Raw genomic sequence first — 24,813 nt, forward strand, 5'->3', positions numbered from 1 at the left:
TTTTATTCACCTGGGCAGAGAAAGCTGAGGAGCCCTGGGAGCCCCAGCTGCTGCCTGTCTGAAGAACTGTAGGGGACTGGGAGTGGGGATGAGCCAGGAAGGAGAGGAGTACTCGGCAGGAGTGGTGATCAGGATGGCAGTGTGCCCCCCTTCCCGCTGTACCCCACTGCTCCCCAAGGAGGGGTCCCACACTGAGGCTCCAACAAGGCAATGTGAACAGTTTCTCAATGGCTGCCTCCAGGCCAAGTGAGGGTACTGGGTAGCAGGGAGAGAGAGAGGCCAAGAGGAGAGGTGAAAGTGATCCGGGCCCTGCTCCGCCAGCCCCACCCCCATTCCCAGGGGCCAGCCCTGATTGGTAAAGTGGAACGGGACAGCCTTGTTTCTGCAGGGAACAGGGAGCGGATGAGGTAAGGGGACACTGCCTCGGCAGGAAATCAGCTGCATAAGCAAAACTGGGCTGGGAGGGAGGCCCCAGGTGGGAAGGGATCAGCTGTGCCCAGGCCTCTCTGCTGGCTGATCGCCTTCTTTCCCCCTCATTCTCCACCCTCCCTTCTCCTCCCCACCAGCCCTTTCCTCTCTCCTTTTCTCCCACTGCAGCTCCCTTTGCCCTGGCCAAGGCTGGATATAATCCCTTCAAGCCCAGCTAAGGCAAGGCTCGACAGCCACTCCATTCTGAGTTTTACCAGGAAATGGGGAAAGAACAGTCCAGGTGGCTTGTCAAGATCCTGCACACAGCCCAGCTTCATGGCCCCACTCCTTCCCTGCGTGCTGCTCTGTTAAACACAACCTCCCAAAGCCTTTGCTTGTCACCCTTGAGTAATGCCCCTTTTTCAGAGGAGATGGGGTGGCCCCACATGGGGAATGCCTCCCTATCTGGAGCTCCAGGACACTCAGGCAGAGAAACAGAAGAGGCCAAAGAGCTCTGAAGGCTGCTTTTCTGTGCAGAAGGCTCAGAGACGGGCAGTCAGGTGTTCAGAGCTGCAGAGTAATGGAGACTTAGGGGGCTCAATCGGGTTGTGGTCCTCTAAGTGGGCGAGAAAGTGAGTGTCTTTGGGTACACACCCAAACACACACATCTAAAGGGGCACTGTGGGGGCAGGGCAGCCCCATCTTGTGCTCCTTCAGAAGTACAGCTAGTTACAGAAACCTTCCAGGGTATCCCAGGAAAGAGGAGACCAGACCCATACAGACGTAAGTATGGTGCCCTGAAGCCATTTCTGGGACCTGGCTGCAGAAGGTCACACAGTCTGACTTCAACTGCTCCACTTACTAGCCCTGCGACTTGGACAGATCCTTAGCATTGCTAAGCCTGTCTCCTCACCTGTACAGTAGAAACAATTACACCAATATTTCCCAAAGAGTGCTGCAGGACTGAATGAGGCAGTGCTTGTAAAGTGTTTAATAGAACAGTTAGCTTCTCTAATGACTGGCAGCTGCTGCCATTACAGTTGTCTGAACAGACCCCTTCCACTAAGCTCGTCAAGGTGACCCACCTCCCGCCAGCCATGACTGCTCCCTGATGGGGGCAAGGAGATTGAGGGGGGGGTGGAGGGTCCTCACCCAGCAGGCCTCTATTACCTGACTCACTGCGCACGTACTGGTGACCCAGCTCCTCCTGAACACTGGCAGAGAGGTTTGGTTGCGATAACCCCTTGTCCTTCCGAAGCCTAGAGAGGCCCCAGCGGAGCCGGCTTCGGCTTTCCCCTGGGGCTGTGAAGACCCAGGCCCATGAGCATTTGCTTAGTCAGTACCAGCAAGTTCCCACTTCCCTGCAGCCCTCAGCCCAGAGAACCAGAAGGAACACCTAGCCCCACCCTGCCCCGCTGCCATTCCACCCTCTGGGCCTTGGCCTGCTCCTGGCGGGAGTCCCCAGCCCTCTGCTCCTCCCACAGCCTCTCTCCAGCGCACCCCACTCTTCTCTGCATCTGCTGCCCTAGCCCTGCCCCTCCTCACCTGAGGATCCCGACGTGGCGCTGGCCTCGGAGCCCAGGGACTCGGCGGAAGGCGTGGTGGCGCCGGCCTGGGCGGCCAACTGGTTGTGCGGAAGGCCGAGGCGCCGCAGACTCTCGCCCTCCGACGTGGCCCTGCGAAGCCGTCCTAACAGCGGCGTGCTGCGGCCCGAGGCGCCCCCCGAGTCCTCGCTGCTGCCGCTGCGCTGCAACCGGCTCGACAGCCGCTCCAGGGTGGAGCTCAGCCGCCTGCGCATCGCCAGCACCGGGGAGCCCCGCGCCGAGCTCCCGCCCTCCGAGCTCTCTCCGTCCCCGCCGCGGGCCTCCCAGGCCGGGTGGCGCTGCGCGGGAGGGGTCCGCCGTAGCCGCTGGGACAGTGACAGCGAGAGGCGGCGGACGAGGCCCGGCTCCCCGACCGCCCTGAGGTCCTGCACCGAGCGCGAGCGCTCGGTCCGTCGCACCAGCTCCAGCGGGGTCCCCGCCGGGCTGGGCCGGTATATGCCATCCTCCTCCTCGGCCCCGCGGAAGGGGCCGCGCTCCTCCGAGCGCGAGCGGCTCAGCAGCCGCAGCCCCCGAGACAGGGGCGACTCGCGGCTGCGCTTGTACTTGGCCTCGAACACGGCCTCCGACTCCAGGTTCTCGATGCTGCTGCTGAGACTGCTGCCTGGCCTGGGGGGCACCGTGGGAACCCGGGCTTTCTCGGCTAGTACCGGGGGCGCCCCGGCTGAGGGCACGCGCTTCTCCGGGGCTCCCGGAGGTGGGGAGGCCACCCTGGCAAAGACAGCAGCGTGGGGCTTGGGCTCTAAAGGCGGCATGGCAGGGCTCTGCTGGGGGGCCTGGGCATGGCCCGACAGCTGGAGTGACTGCATGATCTGGGCATAGGGCGTCAGGGGCAGCGCTAGGGTTTGCAGGGCCTCAGGGGGTGGTGCAGGCTTGGAGGCTCGGACTGGTTCTGGCCTGGGCTCTGGGGACTTGTCTTGGGCAGGCTGGGGTGCGGGGGGCTGCAGAGCATCACTAGGTGTGGTGGCAGAAGGCTCTGCAGACTTAGGGGAACTAGGTTTAGGGGCACTAGGTTTGGGGGCGCTGGGCCGCGCAGGGCTGGAGGGTTGGGCCTCGCTGAGGGCAGACAGGGAAGGAGACTCCTGTAGCCTGCGGGCCCCAAGCCTGGCCACGGGGATCTCAAGGGGCGCCCCCGCGCGGCGGTGCCGGCCCCGGGGCTCCGCCTCACCCTGCGAGAAGCTGCTGCTCTTTTGCAGGCCCCGATTCTCGAGTGGGGGCTGGTGGTGGGGCGCTGCCTCGCTGGAGGCAGCTCGTGCCATCCGGGGATCCCGGGCACGACCCCCCAGGCTCTCCAGCAGGGGACCCCTGAGGCCGCTGACCTTGCCATCCTCGGGGCCTCCCCGCAGCAGCCGCTGGCGCAGGGCCTGCAGCCTCTGGGCGTACTCACCCTCACCCAGGCCTCCCCGGGCCAGGCGGGTGGCTCCCGGGCTGGGGCTCCGGCGCTGCGGCAGCTCCACAGAGGCCGCCTTGTGCAGGCCCCGGCCCGGCTCCCGCGGCCCGGCCCGGGGCAGGGCGCTCTCAGCTGAGCTGCCCCTGCGGAGCTCTCCCCGCTTGGGGCTGGCCCCAGCTTCGGGCTCCTGGCCTGGGGAGGGGAGATCCTCTGGGCTGGGAGCCTCCTGGTCCTGAGAGGGAGCCCTTCCCTGCTCCTGCCAGTCCATGGGGGTGGCAGCCCCAGCCTCTGGGGTCCCCAGGGCCTCATCCTCAGTGGGAATGTCCGTGAGGGACACCCGGGAGCCTGAGAACTCAGGCTGCAGTGGGCGGGGCACCGAGGGCAGCTCTTCCAGCTCTTCCTCTTCAGAATCTGAGGAGGACGAGAGCCCCCCGCTGGGGGGTGACCTTCTGGGCATGGTCACCCACACCCGCTCTGGGGGAGCTCGCAGCAGCTCAGGGATGGGGCGCAGCACCAGGTGGCATTTGTAGCTGATCTGGGAGCGCTGGAGACAGAGTACTGGAGTCAGACCCGAGGGACCCCTGGGGCAGGATTGTTCCCCCCCTTCCAGGCCCACCTCATCCCTGAGGAAGAGGCCTGAGCATGCAGAGGGTCAGGGAACAGGCAGGAAGCTGGGCATGGAGCCAGTGAAAGCAGGAAGACAGTAGCAGGAGAGGAAGGCCCACGGGAGGGGGAAGGCAGCAAGGTGGAAAGCACAGAGGCCGGCCTGCCACACTCACCTGCCACCTCCGCCGGGAGAGGAAGAGCTTCAGGTGATCCGTGCTCACCTCTGCACCCTTTGCCTGAGTCTGCAAAGCCAGGAAAGAGGGCTTGAGGGAAAGCTGTCAACCTAGACCTCCAGGCTTGGCAACAGAGAGACAAAGTCCATGAGGCGGGGTGGGGGGAGGTAGTGGATTGGGCAGCACTGAGTCTGGGCTCCTGGGGATCCCCTTCCCCTTGGGTCTTTCAGGACAACACCTATAGCCAAGGTGCACACCTCAGGACAAATCCCCTGAGCCCCGCAGGGAGCAGCAGGAAACCGGGGACTCCCAGGGGTAGGCTTCTTAACATCCACCAGGGCTCCCGTCCTGGTAAACCAGCTGCCTTGGGAGGCCTGTGCTCTTAGGCCCCTTACCTGATCCCTGGCTCCCCGGCTCCCCTCTGTTTCCATGTAGGGCCAGCACCCCAGACATCTGGAGCCTGGTGGTCCAGACCAAGACAGCTGCTTCCCTCAGCCACCCACCCAGGCTCTCTCTTCCGGAGCTCATTTCTGGTCTGAGAAAGGATGCTCTTAATGCAACTCCTGACACCAGAGTGACCTCAGCCTTCAAATGACCCAGCACAACCTTCCACGAACAGTTTATTCAGGTGTTCTTTCTGGACTCAATTACTGAATCCCTGCCCCCCACCCCCCGCAAATCCCTGAGACCCCATCAATGCCTGGCACTGTGTCCTGAGGCACTGGGGTTTGAAGATGAATGAGTGAGAACCGAGAACCTGCCCACATGGAGCTCATAACCGAGGGGCTGAGCCAGCCTGGTCAACCCCAGCCCTAGTGTTTGGGGCCAGTGCAGGACAGAGATGGACACGCAGGAGTCAGGAAGACCAGGGTCTGGTCTCAAGCATGAGGGAGGACTCCACCGAGGACACCCAGGATGGGGAGGTCCAGACATATGCCCTGGAGTCCAGGATATCCCCAACTCCATCACTGATATGAGCCTGTTTCCTTGTCACCAAAATGGAACTAATAATATGCACCTTTGCGAAGCTATTGTGATGCTAATAGGTCATATGTATATATAATGCCTAAGGTGGTTACTGCACACAGTAGGTACTCAATAAATGGAGCCATTTGTAACATTCTTTCTCCCTCCACCTTTTGTGCCACCACTTTGCAGACTAGACTCACTTTGAACCAAGGATGTTCTAGGGTCTCCTCTGCGGTCGGCCTCCTGTGAATGAATGAGGATTAAGAAGGGATTTATCATTCAGTCATCCGGTCAGTCAATAACTGAGCAAACAGGGCTCCTAAGGAGTTGGAAGCAGGAGTTTGGGAGGAGAAGGCGGGTGGCATGAGGGCAGCTCGGGGGGGGGGGGGGGGAGGCTCCCAGGGCCTCCTACTCACAGCCGGTCCTGCACCAGCACTTTGATGAGGAAGCCACGGGCCTCCCTGCTTAGGCTCAGGAACGTGGTCTCCTCGAAGGCCACATTGTAGTTTCGGATGTTCATCAATGTTGTCCGATCATTTTCTCCAACAAACGGGGAGATTCCCGTCAGACTGCAGGGGTGAAGAGGGCTGTTATGAGGGGCAGCCAGGGACAAAGGGGAACGCCTATGGGGGCACAGGGCTGGGGACAGGCAGAGGCTTTGGGGTTGTGAGGATGACAGAGGCTGAGCAAATCTGGGCAAGAGGCAAGGCTGCAGACTCTCTCCCACCCTGTCCCCTCCCTAGCCTCCTGATGGGCAGGGAGGTGGTACTGCCGTGGGGGCTAGTGGCCTCTGCTTTAGAGGAGCTGTTCCATCCCTCCTCCAGTGTGGCCCCTCTATGAGTGAAGTGCCAAGGGGATGTGCCCACCCTGAGCTCCATTCCATGGCCCTGAGCCTGCACTTGGCTCTCTCCATCCAGGGTGCCCACCTCTTACGGAGGGGCATGGGGGCAGGCAGAACATGGGCATCCAGACCAGGGTGTCCACCTTCATGCACATGAGGCCCCTTGCAGTGCAAGAAGGAGTGGGGGTGTGGAAGACAAGGGGTGGGCTGCAGCCCTGCAAAGGTTAGGGGTGGCCTGCCAGGAGACTGCTGGGACGCTGCAGAGGGTCCTTACCAGAGGAAGGCAACAACGCCTACGGGCCTGTGGGGAAAGGAGATTGATGGTTAGGGGACCGCCCACCTTTGACTGGAAGGGAGCAGTTCTCTGCTACTGCTGAGCTGAGTGAGCTGTAAGCTCCCTGGGAACAGTGCCATGGACAATGGGCACAGGAGAGGTTTCTTTGGGGAGGACTCTGAACCCACAGGTCCAGATAGGCCTGGAGAAGTCCAGGGTCATGGCAGGGCTGGCCCAGGATGCCCAGAGAAGTCTGGGGACCGATGGGACCATGCCGGCCCTACTGGAAGAGGCATGCTGGCTGCTAAGGGGAAGGCCCAGCTTCCAGGGGAGACAAGGAGTCAGGGACTAACAGAGCTGAGGCCTTGAGAGAGAGGGGCATCCTTGACTCACGAGGGGCAAGGAGTCACATGGGCAGGAGGCCCTGCAAGCAACACCACTGGCCCACTGTCAGAAGGACTCCAGGCTTGGTAAGTCTCCCTGCCAGTGAGCATGTCCCCAGTGCAGCCCCAAGGGCAGCTGCGAGGCCCACCCAGCCCAGCATGCCAGCCTTACCAGATGTCAGTGACTCCAGACACAGGGCTCTGGTTGACAATCTCGGGGGCCACAAACTCAGGTGTGCCATACTGGCAGTACTGGGGCTCTCCTGGAGTCAGCTCCTGAGCATTCCCAAAGTCACAGATCCGCACCTGCTCTTCACCCGTGGCACCGTCCCACACCAGCAGGTTCTCAGGCTGGAAGACACAAGGCGAGGAGTGGCGGCCGAATGAACACGGGAGGACGCTCCACCTCCTGGCTCCCACAGGGGCTGTCTGCTCTCCAGTCCACACCTCACCTTGACATCGAGGTGCAGTACGTGGCTCTGGTGCAGGTAGTGGATTCCCTCTAGCACCTGCCGCATATAGGCCCGGATCTGCGGAAATAGGGGGCCCAGAGTCTGTGGGGGTAGGGTGGTGTATATCTGATCACCTCCAGGGCGGCCAGAGGTCAGGCTGTGCCTGGGAAGTAGCCTTCAGATGGCTCGTGGAAGGGGTTGAAACACAGATTTGGGGTTGCAAAGATCCAAGGCTATCATGTGCACTGGAGGGGACAGCACAGTTATAGGGAGGAGCCATTTACAAGGTAATAAGTAGAATTGTGCTGTGCACAACATGTACAGCCCAACATGGCAGGACTGCAGTGAGGTCAATAAAATCTAGGTGGGGTTCCTTCCAGGAGAAATGTTGGGGGAATGTTTATGTGATGAAGAATGGGAAACAACAGCTAGGAGCCGGGGTGGGTTTGCTGAGACTTACAGAGAACGGTGCAAGTCCCAAATAGATGGGGATCTGGTCTCATTGAATGGGGACTCTGCTGGCTGCCTAACAGTGCTCTCCACCCCCACCCCTGGCTTCAGACCCATTTGTTGATTCTCAAAGCTCTGGTGGGTGAAGGCTGGTGCCCAACCTGGCCCCTGCCACCCGCTGCCCTCACCTCAGACTCACACACGGTGGGTTTCCTGGCCATTCGCTCCAGCAGCTCCTCTGTGCAGCTAAATCCCAGATCAAGGAGAACAGTGCCCAGAGCCAACTGCCTGGCCCACCCCAGAGCTCAGGCGGGTCCCAGCTCAGCACGCAGTTCTCCTTCCCCTTACAGAAGGTCTGATACTAGTCAGAGGCTGCCACTTCTCTCCCCCATGTGTTCCCTCCTCCCCGCCTCCTGTCCTCTGAGGGCACAGGTGGGACACCCCTGCTGAATTCCCACTGGCTATGGGAACTCAGGCAAGTCACTTCACCTCTCTGAGCCTAGGTTCTCCCAGGAGTAAAACGGGGCTAAAGTCTCCTCTCCTGCCCACCCTACAAAGCATTTATAGGGATCAAATTACAACAGAATTTTGTTGACAGTGGATGGAACTTCTTGACTCTATTTGAGAATGACCTAGAAGGTCCATGACATGGAATAATTTGTCATTTTGCTGAGGTTTGATTTCAAACACTGCAGGCAGCAGGCTCACGTGCAGGTTCCGGGCACCCTGCTACTGGGGTGACGACGGACCACCCAGCATCCTTACCACCATGTGCCTTTGCTTAACCACAGCCTTCATGAAAGGGTAAAATCTGTTCTTTATGAAAACAGCCTCCAAATAAAGCCAAGTATTGATCTGAAACGGGGTCACTTCAAATATGCAGACGCATGATACTAAATTTCATGATGAAAAGCCTAGGCCACATACTAGCTGTGACCTTGCGCAAGTTACTTAACCTCTCCATGCCTGTCTCTTCATCTGTAAAATGGGGATAATACAAGCTAATAATAAAATTCTAGGAGATAGGAATATATGAGGAATTAATAGGTTAATATTTGTAAAACTCTTAGAACGCGGCCAGGCACACATTAAATGCTATATAAATCTAAGCTAACCATGAACTTAAAACTGTTGGTTTTCACAGAAGTCTCCAGACGTATTCCTCCCAATTGTCAATGGGGCTACTTTGTAAACTGTAAAACTGTGTAACTGTTGCCTATTGGATGTCACAAGGACCAGTCATTTAGGCACGGGTCCCCCCAGCCCCCAGCCTGTCCCAGGATACAGCTCCGTGACAATGACCAGTCCCCGGCGCCTCTCGAAGGCCTCATGGAAGTAGAGGACACAGTCATGCTGGAGCCTGGCTAGGAGCTGGGCCTCCCGACGGGCTGATGCCTTTGGCTTGGCCTGGCTGGGGATGAACTTGGCCGCAAACTCCAGGCCGGAGCTACGCTCCACCACGCGCCGCAGGTAGGAGAAGGCACCCCTGGTTGACACAGGGAGGGGGGTCAGGGATCAGCCATCGCTGCGGCCCTCTCCATCCCTCCCAACCCTCAGACCCAGCAGCCTCTCTTGTCCCCCACTGGCTCCGCTCCTAGCCCCACACCTGCCGATCTCCTGGTGGATGTCATAAAAGTCGCTGAGTCTCCTTCCTCGTTGCTCCTCATCCTCCCTGACCCCCTCGACCTCCATAGCTGTTTGAGCTGGGGCAGAGATGTCCTGGTGTTAGGTGGGAGGGGAAGAAAGCAAGCAGGCCAGAGACTGGGACAGGCGGACAGAGGAAGGAGACAGAAGAGGTGCAAGAATGTTGGGGGCCGGAGGCCGGGTGCTGGGCTGGGGATGTGGTGGCTGGGAGTCCAGGGCTGGCTGCTTCCTGGGCAGAGCGGGGGTCACATTGGATTCCAGGGGTGGGTGCTTTATCATTCCCTGGAACTCCTGCCCACCTGAATGCACAGCCAACTCTGCTTTGCAGGAGACCTCGCCCGCCAGGTTCCGGGCGGTGCAGGTGTAGACGCCTCCGTCCTGGGTCCCTGTGCTGAGCACCACCAGGGAGCACTCATTCTCCTCGTACACGAAGCTCACATGGCTGCTCTCGGTCAGCAGCACCTCATCCTGCAGAGTTTGGTGTCACCTCCAGCCTGGGCCTGGCCTCACCTCTACCTTGGGGCGAAGAGCCGCTGCACCAGGCCCCGCCCTCATCTGCTACTCTGGGCAACGCATCTGTCCCCAGGACCCAGAATCAGATCCTCCCTTGTCTCCCACAGAAAGCCCTGCACCCCTCAGCTAGGGAGTGCCCTGCCTCCCCCTTCCACCTCCTAACCACGCCTCTGCCTAGGCTCCGCCCTCCTAAGGCCTCCCAGGACCCTCCCACACCCCCAGGGAGCCTCTCCTCCCTCCCCCAGGCTCAGCCAGCAGCACCCTCTGACCTTGTACCACATGATGTCCGGCAGTGGTTTTCCCTCCACCACCACCGCAAAGCGAGCAGTTTCCCCGGCCCCCACCTCCACGTCTTCCATGATGGACTCAAATCGAGGGGCCTCTGAAACACACGGGGATAAGGGTGGGAAGGAAGGGGGCAGGGGGTTGGCTTTACCCTGCCTCCTCAGCCCCTCCCCAAATCCGCTGTCAGTGACTGGCTCTGTCAGAACGCTAGACCCCCGGGTCCCATCAAGCCACACCCCCACCAACTGGGACAACAGTTCCCCGCGTGGACCAAGCACGCCCCGCTCCCGTAAATCCAAACGTGATGTTCTCCAAATCTCAGGAAACCTGGCACAAGGTGCAGGCTTGCTTTGTTTGACCTTCAATATTCATTTGGCAGCTCTGAAATTAGGAGCTTTTCACACACAAAAGAAATCTGGATTTCCTGCCTGTCTTGAAAAATTAGGACTGGCCATCCTGAGGCGCTCCCCTCACTGCAGCAGGAATCCTCAGGCGAGGAGCGGCTCAATGCTGCCCCCTGTGGGTGGCTGCCCTTCTTCACAGGGCCACCCGCTGGCTTCTGACTACTACCTGAATTTGGCCCCTGCAGGTGGCCCAGTCTGTGACCCCGAATTAGGCTCATGGATGGCATTGCCTCTATCTTGAAGTTTCTTCTCTGAATCGTTGAAAAAAGTTTAGACGGCCTTCTATTAATAGCACGTAGAAAATGGCAAGATGAACAAACAAGTAGCCCCCAAATATTAACCAAACCCTGTAGAAATGGACTATCTCCCACATGTGGCTGTGATTTCATGCTCCGTACATGTCACGTGGTCATATGATTTCCTGGTAAAGCAGCTTCTAATTCTCATGATGGAATTAAATACATATTGCAATGTGATTTGCAAAGGAGGCTGTGACTTCCAGGTGTTCCCAGCCAGCCCCCACCCCCACCCCAGCATGTCTGAACATCTCAGCTTGAGGAGGAGCAGGATGAGTCAGGCGCCTGGGAAGGCGGTGGCCGGGTGTGGACCCCCACCCTTCACAGGCACACAGACAACGCGGGAGGCCATCCTGGGGGTGGGGGAGACACTGCAGTGGGGTTGACGTGGAGGAAGGGGGCCACCCCTCCACTTGCCCTGCCTGGGTGTGATGGGGTAGGGTCTAGTGGAATACAGGTGTCAGTGCATACCCCAGCTCCATTTGAGCTGTGGCCGGCTGGGACATAGTCTCCATCAGTCACTGTTCCAGCTAAGCTGTGCTGCAGGCTTCTCAGGGCCAGAGCCTCCCCAAATCCCAGGGGTCCCCCTATATCCGGGAAGAAAGGTGAGTCCTGAAGATGAATTGTCAAGAAGTAAAGTGACTGAGTAGAGAGTGTTAGGGGCAGGGCAGGCAAGGACAGAGACACTTAAAAGAGTGCCCAGCCCCTCTGGCCATCTTCACAGCCCTGCCAGAAGGGTTCCCTGTCTCTTCATTACACACCCTATGGTCACTTCTCTTCCACTTCACCTCCCCTCCCCTCTAGGAATCCTGGCCCCCAAGGGCTGGGAAGTGGTGGGGGCAGTCACTGAAGGTCAAAGCATTGGAAAGTTTCAAGTGAGTTTCGATGGTTTTTTGAAAGCACCAGAAAATGTCCATTTACCCACGATAAGATTGCCTATGCTAAGTAAAATGTCAGTTTCTTTGCTTTCCGTTGGAATTGTATTAACTCAGCAGGTAACCCTGTTTAGCCCATGTTGATCAGGAGTTCTGAGTGGCAGTTACATATGCCTAGGGTTAATTAACAAACTAGAAAATCAAATAGTTCTACCTAATGCATTAGGTTTAAAAGGCTACATCTTTAAAGGAGAAATTATAAAAAGAATCCTAAGGCCCCGCACGGTGGCTCACACCTATAATCCCAGCACTTTGGGAAGCCGAGGTGGACTGAGTACTTGAGGCCAGGAGTTCGAGACCAGCCTGGCCAACACAGCAAAACCCCATCTCTACTAAAAATACAAAAATTAGCTGGGCATGGTTGTGTGTGCCTATAGTCGCAGCTATTTGGGAGGCTGAGGCATGAGAATCACTCGAACTTGGGAGGTGGAGGTTGCAGTGAGCTGAGATGATGTGGGCGACAGAATGAGACTCTGTCTCAAAAAAAAAAAAAAAAAAAAAAAAAAAAAAAGAATCCTTGCTGTAAACATTGGGAGGCTCTGTCAAATAGACTTGTGCCAAAAGGCGGCCAGCATCCCCAGGGCTGGAAGTCTGGTGATAAGATGTATTCATGGACTTCTTTAAAAATCACCTTGGTCTTCCCATGTTTGTTATATGTGAAATACTATTTCCTGTCGTGTTTAACACAGGAGCTAGGAGTCAGGCATCCACACCTGAACCTAGCTCCTGTACTTATTAGATTCTGTGAATTTGGGCCAGTTACTCTTAGCATGCTCTTTGAGCCTCAGCCTCAGTCTCCTCATCTGTAAAATGAGGATAATAACCAACCCCATCTCACAAGGTTGATATAAACATTAAATGAGGCAATACATGTAAAGTGCTTAGTACTGAAGGCTGGCACACACTAGGCTCAATAATTTTTTTTTTTTTTTTTGAGATGGGTTTGCCCTCTTGTTGCCTAGTCTGGAGTGCAATGGCACGTTCTTGGCTCACTGCAACCACTGCCTCCCAGGTTCAAGTGATTCTCCTGCCTCAGCCTCCCGAGTAGCTGGACTGCAGGCACCCGCCACCGTGCCCAGCTAATTTTTGCATTTTTTAATAGAGACAGGGTTTCATCATTTTGGCCAGGCTAGTCTCAAACTCCTGACCTCAGGTGCTCCACCCACCTCAGCCTCCCAAAGTGCTGGGATTACAGGAGTGAGCCACCGTACCCGGCCAATAGATTGTTGTCATGGTTACTAGTATGGTGTTTGTGTAACCATGACATGGACAGGCCTCACAGAAGGACAACGGTTTGGATCTGTAGCAGTGGCCGGTGGGTTGTGTAGCTGGGGTGTGGAAAGAGAGCTTTGGGCCTTGGAAGGAGGCTAGGAAGAAGGCCCACTGTCACCCACCTGCCAACTCCAATGTGACCGAGCAGGTCTGCGTGCCGTGACGGTTGCGGGCAGTGCAGGTGAGGGCCCCCATGTCCCGGCGGCTCACCCGGCAGATCCGAAGACAGTACTGGTCGTCATCTGGCTGGCTCAGCTCGTACACACCTGCCCGTGCCTCTAGGAGGGCCCCTCGGCAGCTAAGGGACACATGACAGGGAAGTCACCTGGGATCTTGCCCCCGGGAATTCTGGCCAGGCGGGGCCAGACCTGGGATGCCACATGTGGGAAAGGGCTCACCTCCTCCAGACGACCTGGGCCTCCACATGGTTGAATGTGACGGTGACGCTGGCAGGCTGTCCCTCCACCACATACACGGTGTCGGGTTTGTCCAGGATGGCAGGGGCCTCCTCCAGGGGTGGGCCTGGGAGGAGGAGAGTGCAGGCTCTGTGCTGGGCTTGATGCTGTGTCCTCAGCACCCACTACTCCTTTAACACTCCTAATCAGTACTTGAGCTCCATGTTTACAGACGGGGAAGCTAAAACTCAGAGAGGTTTAGCGATTTGCCCAGGGAACACAGCCAGGGAGTGGCAAAGCTGGGGTTGTGGGCTGGACCCCAGCAGGCCTGATCCCAAAGCCTGAGCTTCGGCCCCCGTGCCCTGCTGCTTGCAGGAGGGAGAAGAGTGCATGGATGGGCCCAGGTCCCACCCAGCCAGGCTGCTCCTGCCAGTTCCCATATCCAGGCCAGCCCGAGCCTCCACCACAGGACCCCGTTCCCCATCCCAGCAGCTCCCACCCCCACCCGACAGGAGCACCCCCAGCTCACCGTGCTCCAGCAGCTGCACAGGCTCAGAAGGGGGTGAGGGCTTGCTGCTGCTCTTGACAGTGGTGCTGAGGACCCGGAAGATGTGCTGGACCCCCTTACGCAGCCCTGTGGCCGCCCACCCTGGCTCCCGCAGGCCTGTGGCCAGTGCCGTCCACTGGTCTGAGCCCAGTACCTGGTGCTGCACTGTGTACGTCAGGGAATCCGGGTCTGGTGGGAGAGGAGCTACTGGAGGCTGGTGTTGCAGGAGCGGCACCCCTCCCCATCCCCCTGGCCTGGGACCCTAGAACTCCTCGTTAGTCTTCCCTGAGGATGTGCCTCAGTCTCTGCTGTTGCTTCCTGCCTGTCCCCCCATCTGCTCTGGCCCAACTACTTCCCTGGCAAGTTTAGAGCCAACACGGTATCAGTTACAGGCACAGATGGGGCTGGACTTGAACTCCAATTCCTGAGGTAGGGAACCTGAGGTAGGGAAACTGAGGCAGAGTGGGTGGAGATCCTGGACAAGAGGGGGGAAAGGCATGTGCGAGTCCCGACCCAGGCACCTTGTCCCTCTGAGGATGGAAGGGGAATATAGCGGTGCCCTGTGCCTCCTCTCCTGACCCAGAGGGAGAGCTCCATCCACCATGGAGAGAAGACAGGCAAAGCCGTTCCTGCCAGCACTCCATCAGCTCCTGCCCCTCCCCATCTGCTTCTGGGGCCTGGTCGCCATGGTGCCCTGTCTGAGCCTGCCCTGTCTAAACCCTTTCCCCACCTACGGCCCTGTGCAGCCCTGACCCACCGATGGCCATGTCCAGACTCCTGGGGGGGTTCCATGTGAGTGTGACCATCCTCCCAGTCACAGCCACCACCTGCGGGGCGCCATCTGGAGGGCCTGGAACCACATCTGAAAGCCACAGGTCCATTGTCTGCTGGGTCCAAGGGCCCCACAGCCCAGCAGGATCTTCGAGCCTCAGGGCAGGAGGCTAGGGCCTGGGGGCTCAGCCGCAGGGGCAAGGGCAAGGCTGGGGGGTCCCCAGGGGATAGAGGGGAAGGGAGCTGGTGTGGAGGCCCTGAGCCCCCGGGTAGTGCCAGAGGCCAAGCTGTGCATGCCACTGACCACGAAGGTGCTTGCCTCACCTGTGACATACAGGTGGGCATAGCAGGCAGCTTTGCCCAGCTTGTTGGCGATGACACTCTTGTAGACACCAGCATGCTGAGGCCCCACGGCGGGAAACACCAATCGATGGACATCCCTGTCTGGTGGGGGAGGCAGAGTGACACTGGGCCTGAGCCCTGAGGATACCTTGAGGGGTAGGCTCATGCCATCCTGGGCCTGGTCCCTCACCCCCATCCACTGCAGGGAGGAGGTGATTAGGGAAGGATGGGGCAGGGAGCAGGAAGTGCATCCATGGTGCAGCAAACTCCAAGTCCAGGCCTGGGCTGGCTTCCAAGTCTACCTCTACCCTGGCCCCTCTGGTCTGTCCCTCCAGTATGTCAGACCGGGCAGCTTCTTCCTACACTGGGCCACCCTCTGGGGTCCCCGTCCCTGTTGACTGGCCTCTGCGGGGTCACAACCTCCATGACAAAGTTCCAACAAAGCTTCTCATGGTTCCTCCCCTAACCCTTCTTCTCCATCACCAAGGCCACTGCCATCCTGTCTCCAGTATAGCTGCAGGGAAGCCCTTCAGGAGAGCAGCAAAGTCCTCAACCTAAACCCCCTGCCAGCCGCATCTCTGCTGCTCCTCTGCATCTGGATGCTGGCAAACCACCAGGCCCCTGCATGAGCTGCTGAGTTCCATCTCCAGGTCATTCCTAACATTCCGCCTCTGTGGGATGCTCTCCTCTCACCTAAAGCTTCTTTCTCCTTCAAGACATAGTTCAAGTGGGTACAGCCCATGAAGCCCCCTGCCCCTGGCCTGCTCGCCACCCATCCTTTGACTCCCCTCAGGACTCCAGCCCTCTCGCCTGCACATCGATGGGCACCGGCCCACATTGCTTTTCGTGGGTGGGGGCTCTTCCTCTGGCATGAATCCTAGCTCCTGACCTGGCCTGCAAGCTCCTTAAAGAGAGGGCTGACTTTGTCAGATCTGCTTGTCCCCCGAGACCCAGAACCTCACACACAGTAAGTGCCAAATACATTCTATGATATATTACAAGAGCTGTCTGCTCTGTGCCCAGCCTGTACCAGGTACCTGACATGCTTTCCCCCAAATCCTCACAACAACCTACAAAATTATCCCCATTTTATCAATGAGATCAGAGATACTGACTTGCTCAAGGTCACATGGCCAGTAAATGATGGCTTGACCTTGGTTCCATGTGATTTCAAAGTTCTTTCCCTACTCCCTGCTCCCTGGATGATAAGGAGGCTGTCTCTGGCGAGGACATAGTGAGGAGGCCTGCACTGTCCTCCTTCATGTCACAGCTGTCCCCAGACACCCCTCCCTTCTCTTTGCAGTTATCTCCGCATAGAATAGTCACCCATTCATTTATCTCTGCTGACGCTATTTATAAGGGAAGAGGAGCCAAGGGCTGCCAGTGACCCCAGATACAGGCAGAAGCGGAGACGCCAGCTCAGATCCTGAGACAGACACTCACTCAGGGTCTCAGAGTGGCCTGGAAGACAGGGAGGCCTGTGGCTGAGAATGACAGCCATGGGAGGCTGTGGGCAGGGGGCGAAGCCAGGGTGGTGGCACTGGAGATGGCCCGGTGGCCAGTGAGAATGCAGCATGGGTGACAGGGGCCTCCTGGTTAGGAGCTGGGCACCAGAGTCAGACAGTCCTTTCTTGCCTCTGAGCAGCTTCCTGTACTGCTTTAAGCCTCAGTTTCCCCATCTGTAAATGGGGCTAATAGTACCTGTCTTACAGGCCTATGGCAAGGTAAAATCATCCTTGTCATGTCTTTAGCGCTCAGGGCCTGGAAGTTAGAAAGCACTTAATAAAGGCGAACTTTTGTCATGTTGCAGCCGGAAGAGAAAACCATTGTGGGCCAAAGAGTGCGCATTGTTTATGGGAGGTGGGCAGACTTTCTCACACAAGACTCAGATTCCTTCAAGGATAGAGCTGAGATGTCCCATGAGAAAATACCCCAGGCTGAGAGGACATCAACCCAGATGTGTTCCTCTGTGTCTCCCCGGCCCCTTCTTCTTCATTTGCTATTTGTTAACAACCCTGGACAGAGCATCCCTTCCATGCCAGACACTACCCGCACCTGCTTTTTCATGCCAGTGTCTCCAGGAAGTGCCACCACTGATGATAACACTAAAACAAGAGCAACGAGAGTTCACGCCTCCCGACTGTTTGCCTTTTGCCAGGCCCTGCTCTGGGGGCTTACATGTATTAACTGACTCAGTCTCATAACAACCCAATTACGGAGGAGAAACCGAGGCACGGAGGGCTTCTGTAACTTGCTCATGGGCCTGATGCGGGTGAGTTCCAGACTGTGCTGCCTGCCCAGTAAGTGCCAATGGGCACGGAGGGGTGACTCAGCAGATGAGTGCTGTACGGGCTGTGGCGGAGGCAATGACCTCACAGTCCCTCTAGGTTCCCTTCCCCCCAGCGCCCTGTCCCTGGTCAGGCTGCAGGGGGAAGGTCCGAAGGGAAGCTGGGGAGAGGGGCAAGGCATGGCGAGCCAAGAGGGTGCTGCAGGTGACACTCCCGGGGGCCTCCCCAGACACATACACTGCGTCATGCGCCGGTCATCGCTGCTCTGGATGCGGTGGCCGTTGTGGAACCAGCTGATGGTGGGGTAGGGCAGGCCAGTCACCTGGCACTCCAGCATGGCCTCCTTGGCCAGTCCCACCTCCAGGTCCTGCAGCGGCCGCAGGAAGTCAGGAATGGACAGCCGCTCCAGCTCACCCTGCTCCGGCTCCTCGGGAATGGATGGCATCTTCTCCAGCTTTGAGCTGCAAGGACCGCATGGCTGTCCAGAGGCCCAGGGCCATGCCTCCCACCCCAGGGCCAGGCTGGCCCCCTCACAGGCAGCCCCAGCATCAGGTGGGGCCCTGGTGGTACCTAGGGCCTGAGGCGGGTGTCCGGGGCTCCTCCACATACAGCTGGGCTGAGCAGTGAGCCTGGCCGTGAGTGTTGACCGCACTGACCGCATAGAGTCCCTCGTCCTCGCTGCCCACATGGGCAATGTGCAGCGAGTGCAGACCCCCATCCTGCTGCAGCCGCAAGTTCTCACTCTCCTCCATGGGGCGGCCTGCAGGAGGGAGGGGTGGGAATGGGGAGCAGGCACAGTGAGGGCCCTCTGGATGCACCCTATTCCTGCCTGGGCCCTCGGGGAGCCCTCAACACCTGCAGCAAAGAGGCCATACCAAAATGAGTCCAGGTAACAACAGGGGGCGGGGTGCCACTGATCTTGCAGTCGAAGCGGGCAGCTCGGCCCTCCAACACCTCCACGTCTTCCAGCAGCCGCGTGAACAGGGGTGCCAGCGAGGGCCGCACAGTCAGCCGGGCACTGCAGGTCAGCTCATCTGGGGGGTAGGGGGCAGCTCAGAGATAGGGAAGGCCAAGGAGGCCCAGGCATCCCCACCTGCCACTCCTGACTTAAGGCTGAGCAGGAGGCTGGAGCCTGGGCAGAGCCCAGCAAAGGTTCTGGGTGCCCAGCAGAGGCAGTGGGCACAGATCCAGATGCACGGATCTCCACCTTCTTGAGAGGGTGAGGTCACCAAGCATGGGCCCAGGCTGCCATGGTGGACTGGGGACTCCATAGGCACCCAGGGCCTGCTCCCAGCTCTCTCCCTCCTGCCCACCCTGGATGAAGCATAGTCCAGCTCTGAGAGGGTCCTAGAAGCCAAACCCACCCCTCCTCCATCTCCTTCTCATAATTATCCTCTGTGCCGGGGTCATGCCCACGCTCCTAGCCACCTGCCCCCGACTCAGAGCAGATGCCCCTTGACCCCACTCTACCAATCCCCAAAGAAGCTTCTGGAGGAGATAAGGGTCCCTTATGCTGACCCGATGCACCCTCCTGCTTCCAAAGTCCCTCCAGCTTCCCCTTAGGTCTTCATCACCCACAATGTGGCAAGGCAGGTGCCATCATCTCTGCTGTTCATGAGGACAGGCCCAGGTCAGAGATATCATCAGTGGTAACAATGGCTGGCATTTATTAGGCAGGTGTGCCATTTGAAACCATTTCTGGAATGGTCAGTGCCCCACCCCCTCCTGGTAAGGCCCTTTTGACAGGCACTGGGTTTCGTTCTTTACATCCATTATCTCATTCATCCTACCAATCCCTCTACGAAGGAGGCATGATCACCATCCCTGTTTCACGGATGAGCAGGCTAAAAAGCTCAGAGAGATAAAGTGACTTGTTCAAAGTTATGTGGTTGGTGACTTGCCGGGCAGGTGTTGGAACCCACGTCCACCTCAGCAGATGCACTCCCTCCTAGGAACAGTTAACCCAGTCTTAGCCCTTCCTTTGTGCTACTCACTACTCTAAGCACGCATTTTACTGAGGCCGGAGCGATGCACTAGCTCCCATCCCCCACACTTCACCTAGGGGTTGGCGCTCTGTTTCCTGGGCATCTTACTCTGCCCCCTCCAGTCACCTCCCTCCAGCTCTTGGGCACCCACGGCAGCACTAAGGCCTGAGTGGGGAGTTACCTTTGGCCGTGCTGAGCTTGCAGGTGTAGACGCCACTGTCGTCCTCATGCACAGAGGTAAGCAGCAGCTTGCATTTGCGGCCATCGAAATGCATCTTGCATTTGAGCAGTGCAGGCTGCAGCAGGCGGCCACGGCACAGCCAGTCCACCTCCACGTCGGTGGGCCCCGCCACCAGGCACTCAAACAGCGCCATCTCCCCGGCCCCCACGTCCACGTCCTGCAGGGGGGCCAGCACGGCCAGTGACCGGCTTTCAGGGTGTGCTGAGGGGAAAGCAGCCACGGGGGCCACGCACAGAGCAGAGACACATAGGGCAAGGGAGACACACATAATACGCACGCACAGAGAGACAGACAGACACAGAGAGAGAGATGCATTTTGTTCTCTGGAGAGATGGAGAAAGCCCACCCACGTGGCCAGGACCGCAAGGCGAGCCCAGACCTGGCTTTGAGATGGCAATCCCAGCTGGGCCAGGGAAGGTGACTCATGGAGGCGAGAGGGAACTGAGGGAGGGGAAACCGAGAGGGCCTTGTGGTGGCAGAGACGGCGGCGGGAAGAAAAAAAAACCACAACACACCAGCTGGGTACAAACTGGACTTTATTTGAGCTAAGAAATAGGTGTTCCCAAATCTCTCCTCGCTCACTACAACGGCCCCCTGCCCCTGCCCTGGCACCAAGCCTGGTTAACGCCCTCATTCCCAGACAGAGTACCCTGGGCCCTGACAGGGAAGGAGGGGTCCCCAAATGGGCCCTAAACCTGCCAGGGCCAGGGCTCAGCCAGGCGGTTCATCAGCACAGATCCTGGGGTCTCTGGCTTTTGGTCTTTTGCGGAATAGAAAGTGTTGTGCCATTTGAAACCCATTTCTGGAACGGTCAGTGTCCAACCCCTTTTGCTAAGGCCCTAGTCAACAGCCCCTGCTTCTCCGGCCCCTTCATGGCAAGCCCTAATCTCTTCCACTGTGTCTGACCCGACCTCAGCTCAGAGGCATCCTTCCCTGACTATCACAGACACACAGACAGACAAACAGGTAGACAGACAGGCCTGTAGCAGCGGTAGCACATGCACTCGCCCGGTGCTCCCCTTCAGGGAGAGACTTGGGGGGCTGATACCCCGCACAGCTGCCCCTTCCCAGCACTCAGTCCATCTGTGGGCCTCCTGGCCTGCACAGCCATGTGTCCACTTGGGGAGGGAGGGTCCACAGGGGCCCATGGGCTATCCCCCTGAGGGCTACATGGGGTGGGGAGGGGTGGCTGGGACGGGTCCGGGCCGGCGGGCCTGGGTCTGTGGGCAGGAGGCAGTGAAACACAGCGAGGTCCGAGAGGTGCCTGAGACAGGGGCGCGGCTCGGAGGGTAGCGGGGGGAGCGCAGGTGGCCCCCTGAGCTCACTCGCCTGTGTACAGACAAAAACCTCAGTCAGCAAGCGGCAGGTTAGTGCAGCACACGCGCACGCGCGCACACACACTCACACACACACATGAACGCACACGCACGCACGCACACACACACGCACACACACACACTCATGCACGCACACACACACGCACGAACACACACGCATGCACACACACGCGTACGAACACACACGCATGCATGCACACACACGCATGCACACATGCACACGCTCGCACGCAGACCTGGCTAGGGCCCTTCTGCATGGAGGGCCACCTTTCACACTGCCAGGGCAGCACAGCCACTCTTGGCTCCCCAAAAGTTAGCTCTGGGCTGGGTGGGCTGGCAGCCAGCCAGAATCTGGGTCCTCAGGGTTCCTGGGCAGGCAGAGACCCCAGGCAACCAGGCATTCATGGGCTCAGGAGCACCCCAAAGCCTGGGGGTGTCGGAAGGAATAACCAAGAGGAAGAAGCACCGAGACACGGGTTAATACAGAGAAGCGAGGCAGAGCCAGGCCCTGGAGAAGAAGCAGGCCGGGGAGAAGGGCTGAAGAATCTGGAGACCAAGGAGGTGGCAATCATAGGAACGTCAGGCGTAGAGGAGGGGAACTGAGGCAGGGGGCCAGCAGAGGGACTGTCAGGGTCCTAGCGCTGAGCCTTGGTGGGAGGTGGGAGACTGGGGGCTGCGTGAGAAGCGAGGAGAGTACGCGAGGAGCCATTGAGGGCCAGGGTGAAGTGGAAGGCAAGATAAACGGTTGGCCCTCGGGGGGGAAAATCCACAGGCCCTCGAGGGCCCCCTAGCCAGGGCCTGTCATGTCAGCTGCCTGAGAGGGCCCCTGCACTTATGCCCCAGGCTCTGGGGGCCCAGGCATCTTCACATGTCACAGCTGTGCTCACCCTGTTACCCCAGGGTCCCTGTGATGCTTCATGCCTCACCCACCCCAAGGGCCCCTCCGAACGGGTCCAGCCACCAGACTCTCCCCACCGCTACCTCACAGTAGCTTCTGCACAACAATGGGATGGGAGTGTGGGCAAGGGGGCGAGAGGAGAGGGGGAGGAGGATGAGGGAGGGTCCTGGGCAGAGCACCAAGACAAAGGCTCAGAAGAGTGTAGAGAGAGCTTGGCCAGTGGCGGGTGCAGGGTCTCTGGCTGCTGTCAGGGCTCTGTGACAGAAGAACAGGGAAGGTAGGGTTGTGTAGTAAGCTGAGCACGGAACAATGTGCTGTGCAGCTTTGGGCAGGTCACTTCCTGTCTCTGGGCCTTGGTTCACTCAACAATAATACAAGCAGCTGGACTAGGGGCCCCCGTAAGGCCCTTTCAGTGGTGGCATCCTGTAACTGAGGCCATGTGAGAGTGGACAGTGGCGGAAGGAAGGGGCCAGGGCCAGGTGGGTGTTTGTGGAGAAATAAGGTACTCACCTCGGACCTCCAAGCGGGCCTCACACTGCCGAGCGCCATACTCATTGACCGCTTTGCAAGTGTAGAAGCCAGCGTCGCCACGCTCCGCAGCCAGGATCCGCAGCCGGCACAGCCCACCCTCAGCCTCCTCCGCAAAGCGCCGTTGGTCTGGGCGCACGGGCTGGCGGTTTCTCAGCCTGTCAGAGGGGCAAGAACTCAGTCCCAGGGCTCAGGGCCCTGATCTGTGTGTGCAGGACCTGGGGCTGCAGCGCTACGCAGGCCTCTCCTTCCCTGTGCAGTTTGCCCAGTCTCCAGAGCTGTCCCCTGACTGCGGGCATCCCTGGTTTCCAGAGCTAGGTTTTGACCCTGACTCTGCCATCCCATGCACCTCCAGGAGCTTCCAGGTCACTTTTGACTGCCTGGAGCTCTCCATTCTCAGAACCCTGCCACATTCGAGGTAGAGCCATGCTATTTAGCTCTTTTTTCTTTTCTGTCTTTTCTTTAAAAACAAGGTTTTGCTCTGTCACCCAGGCTGGAGTGCAGTGGCACAATCGCAGCTGACTGCAACCTCTACCTTCCCAGGCTCCAGTGATCCCCTGACCTCAGCCTCCTGGGTAGCTGAGACTACAGGCACATGCCAACATGCCTGGCTATTTTTTGTATTTTTTGTACATACAGGGTTTCACCATGCCCACACTGGTCTTGAACTCTTGGGCTCAAATGATCCTCCTCTCTTGGCCTCCCAAAATGATGGGATTATAGGCATTGAGCCATCATGCTTGGCCCTATTTAGCTCGTAATAATTTTTTTTTTTTTGAGACTCGAAATCCTAACCTCATGATCTGCCCACCTCAGCCTCCCAAAGTGCTGGGATTACAGGTGTGAGCCACCGTGCCTGGCTAGCTCTTAATAATTCCTAAACTTCTCCATGTCTTTTTTTTTATATATTTATAACAGATAGATAGCTATCCCACTTCCCAAAAGGGATACGAAAAAACTTACAATGTTAAAAAAAATTATAGTGGGAGCTGGGCATGGTGGCTCACGCCTGTAATCCCAACACTTTGGGAGGCCAAGGCGGGTGGATCACCTGAGGCCAGGAGTTTAAGACCAGCCTGGCCAACATGGTGAACCTGTCTCTACTAAAAATACACAATTAGCCAGGTATGGTGGCTACTCAGAAGGCTGAGGCAGGAGAATCGCTTGAACCTAGGAGGCAGAGGTTCAATCTAGGCAGAGGTTGAACCTAGGAGGCAGAGTAATCATGCCACTGCACTCGAGCCTGGGAAACAAGAGCAAAACTCCGTCTCAAAAAAAGAAAATCATAGTGGGGACCAGGCAATCAATTAAAAATGAAAAACAGAATTCAAACCAATAAAAAATAAGCAAGCTGAGTAATCCATGTTCCAGGCACCTGGGGTGAGCAAGGCCCTGCTGCTGAGACCCACATTTAACTCTGGGCTGCTGGCAGCTGAGTAACAAATTATTGTGTGGTTTTTTTCAGCAACAGGGTCTCACTGTATCACCCAGGCTGGAGTGCAGTAGCGTGATTATAGCTCACTGCAACCTCAAACTCTGGGCTCCAGCGATCCTCCTCCTCAGCCTCACAAGTAGCTGGGTCTGCAGGCATGTACTACCACATCCAGCTAATTAAAAAAAATTTTTTTTTGTAGAAACAGTCTCACTATGTTGCCCAGGCTGGTCTTGAACTCCCTGGCTCAAGCAATCCTCCTTCCTTGGCCTCTGAAATGTCTTGCTCCTTGCCAGTTTTGGGAGAGGGGTGTTTTTGTTTCTGAGACAGTCTCACTGCCACCCAGGCTGGAGTGCAGTGGTGAGATCTCAGCTCACTGCACCTTCCACCTCCCAGGATCAAGTGATCCTCTTGCTTCAACCTCCCGAGTAGCTGGGATTACAGGCGTGTATCACCACATCTGGCTAAATTTTTGTATTTTTAGTAGTAACAGGGTTTTGCCATGTTGGCTAGGATGGTCTTAAACTCCTGGCCTCAAGTGATCCACTTGCCTCAGCCTACCAAAGTGCTGGGATTACAGGCATAAGCCACTGCGCCCGGACATTTATCCCAAATGGACAGACATGAGACCCAAACCCCTCCCCAGAATGGGAAGCCCTAAATAAGCCTGTAACGCGGGGCAAGGGACAGGGTCCTAGGGGAAGTACACTGCTATCCCTAAGATGGGGCCCAGAGGCAGATCATGGGGAACCCCACAAAGGTTCCAGTTCCTTCTACCCAAAGCCAGATCTCCCAGAGCCAAAGCCTGATGGAGTCGCCCATGGGTGGTGGGAAGTGCGGCTACTCACCAGGAGACCACAGGCTTGGGCTCCCCCTGCACGCGGATGCTCATGATGACATCTTGGCCTTCTCTTACTGACTGGTCCATAAGTGAGACCTGAAGAGGGTACCCCAAAGTGTCAAGGGAGACAGGGCAGAGCCTTGGGTCCTGGGGGCTGTGGAATCTGGGATGGAGGTCTCTTCCGCAGCCAGACTTAGACTGGCTCTGGGTAAGAAGGGTTGAATGGGAGCAAAGCTCCAGGTCTTGCTGGTGCCTGAGCATGGCCCCAAGAACAAGGGGCACCCAAAGGAACGGGGGCACACAGGAGGCCGG

The 24,813-nt window shown here is 57.9% G+C and overlaps 1 protein-coding gene across 1 annotated transcript in view; it reads right to left on the reverse strand.

The window, feature by feature from the left end:
• SPEG (striated muscle enriched protein kinase) overlaps positions 1-24,813 on the reverse strand; it is a 60,224-nt gene that overhangs the window by 6,807 nt on the left and 28,604 nt on the right. Inside the window, 24 exon segments of the mRNA XM_032278081.1 lie at positions 1,579-1,710; positions 1,954-3,943; positions 4,179-4,247; positions 5,348-5,390; positions 5,564-5,716; positions 6,263-6,289; positions 6,818-6,996; positions 7,098-7,175; positions 7,736-7,793; positions 8,833-9,033; positions 9,154-9,250; positions 9,491-9,659; positions 9,974-10,086; positions 13,019-13,194; positions 13,295-13,418; positions 13,821-14,027; positions 14,596-14,700; positions 14,934-15,053; positions 17,477-17,700; positions 17,810-17,999; positions 18,115-18,273; positions 19,406-19,666; positions 22,211-22,386; positions 24,509-24,597. Coding sequence (XP_032133972.1) covers positions 1,579-1,710; positions 1,954-3,943; positions 4,179-4,247; positions 5,348-5,390; positions 5,564-5,716; positions 6,263-6,289; positions 6,818-6,996; positions 7,098-7,175; positions 7,736-7,793; positions 8,833-9,033; positions 9,154-9,250; positions 9,491-9,659; positions 9,974-10,086; positions 13,019-13,194; positions 13,295-13,418; positions 13,821-14,027; positions 14,596-14,700; positions 14,934-15,053; positions 17,477-17,700; positions 17,810-17,999; positions 18,115-18,273; positions 19,406-19,666; positions 22,211-22,386; positions 24,509-24,597 — 5,140 coding nt within the window.

This window comes from Sapajus apella, unplaced genomic scaffold (genome assembly GCF_009761245.1).
Source record: "Sapajus apella isolate SASKATOON/1434 unplaced genomic scaffold, GSC_monkey_1.0 scaffold10, whole genome shotgun sequence".
In the NCBI taxonomy this organism is placed as follows: domain Eukaryota; kingdom Metazoa; phylum Chordata; class Mammalia; order Primates; family Cebidae; genus Sapajus; species Sapajus apella.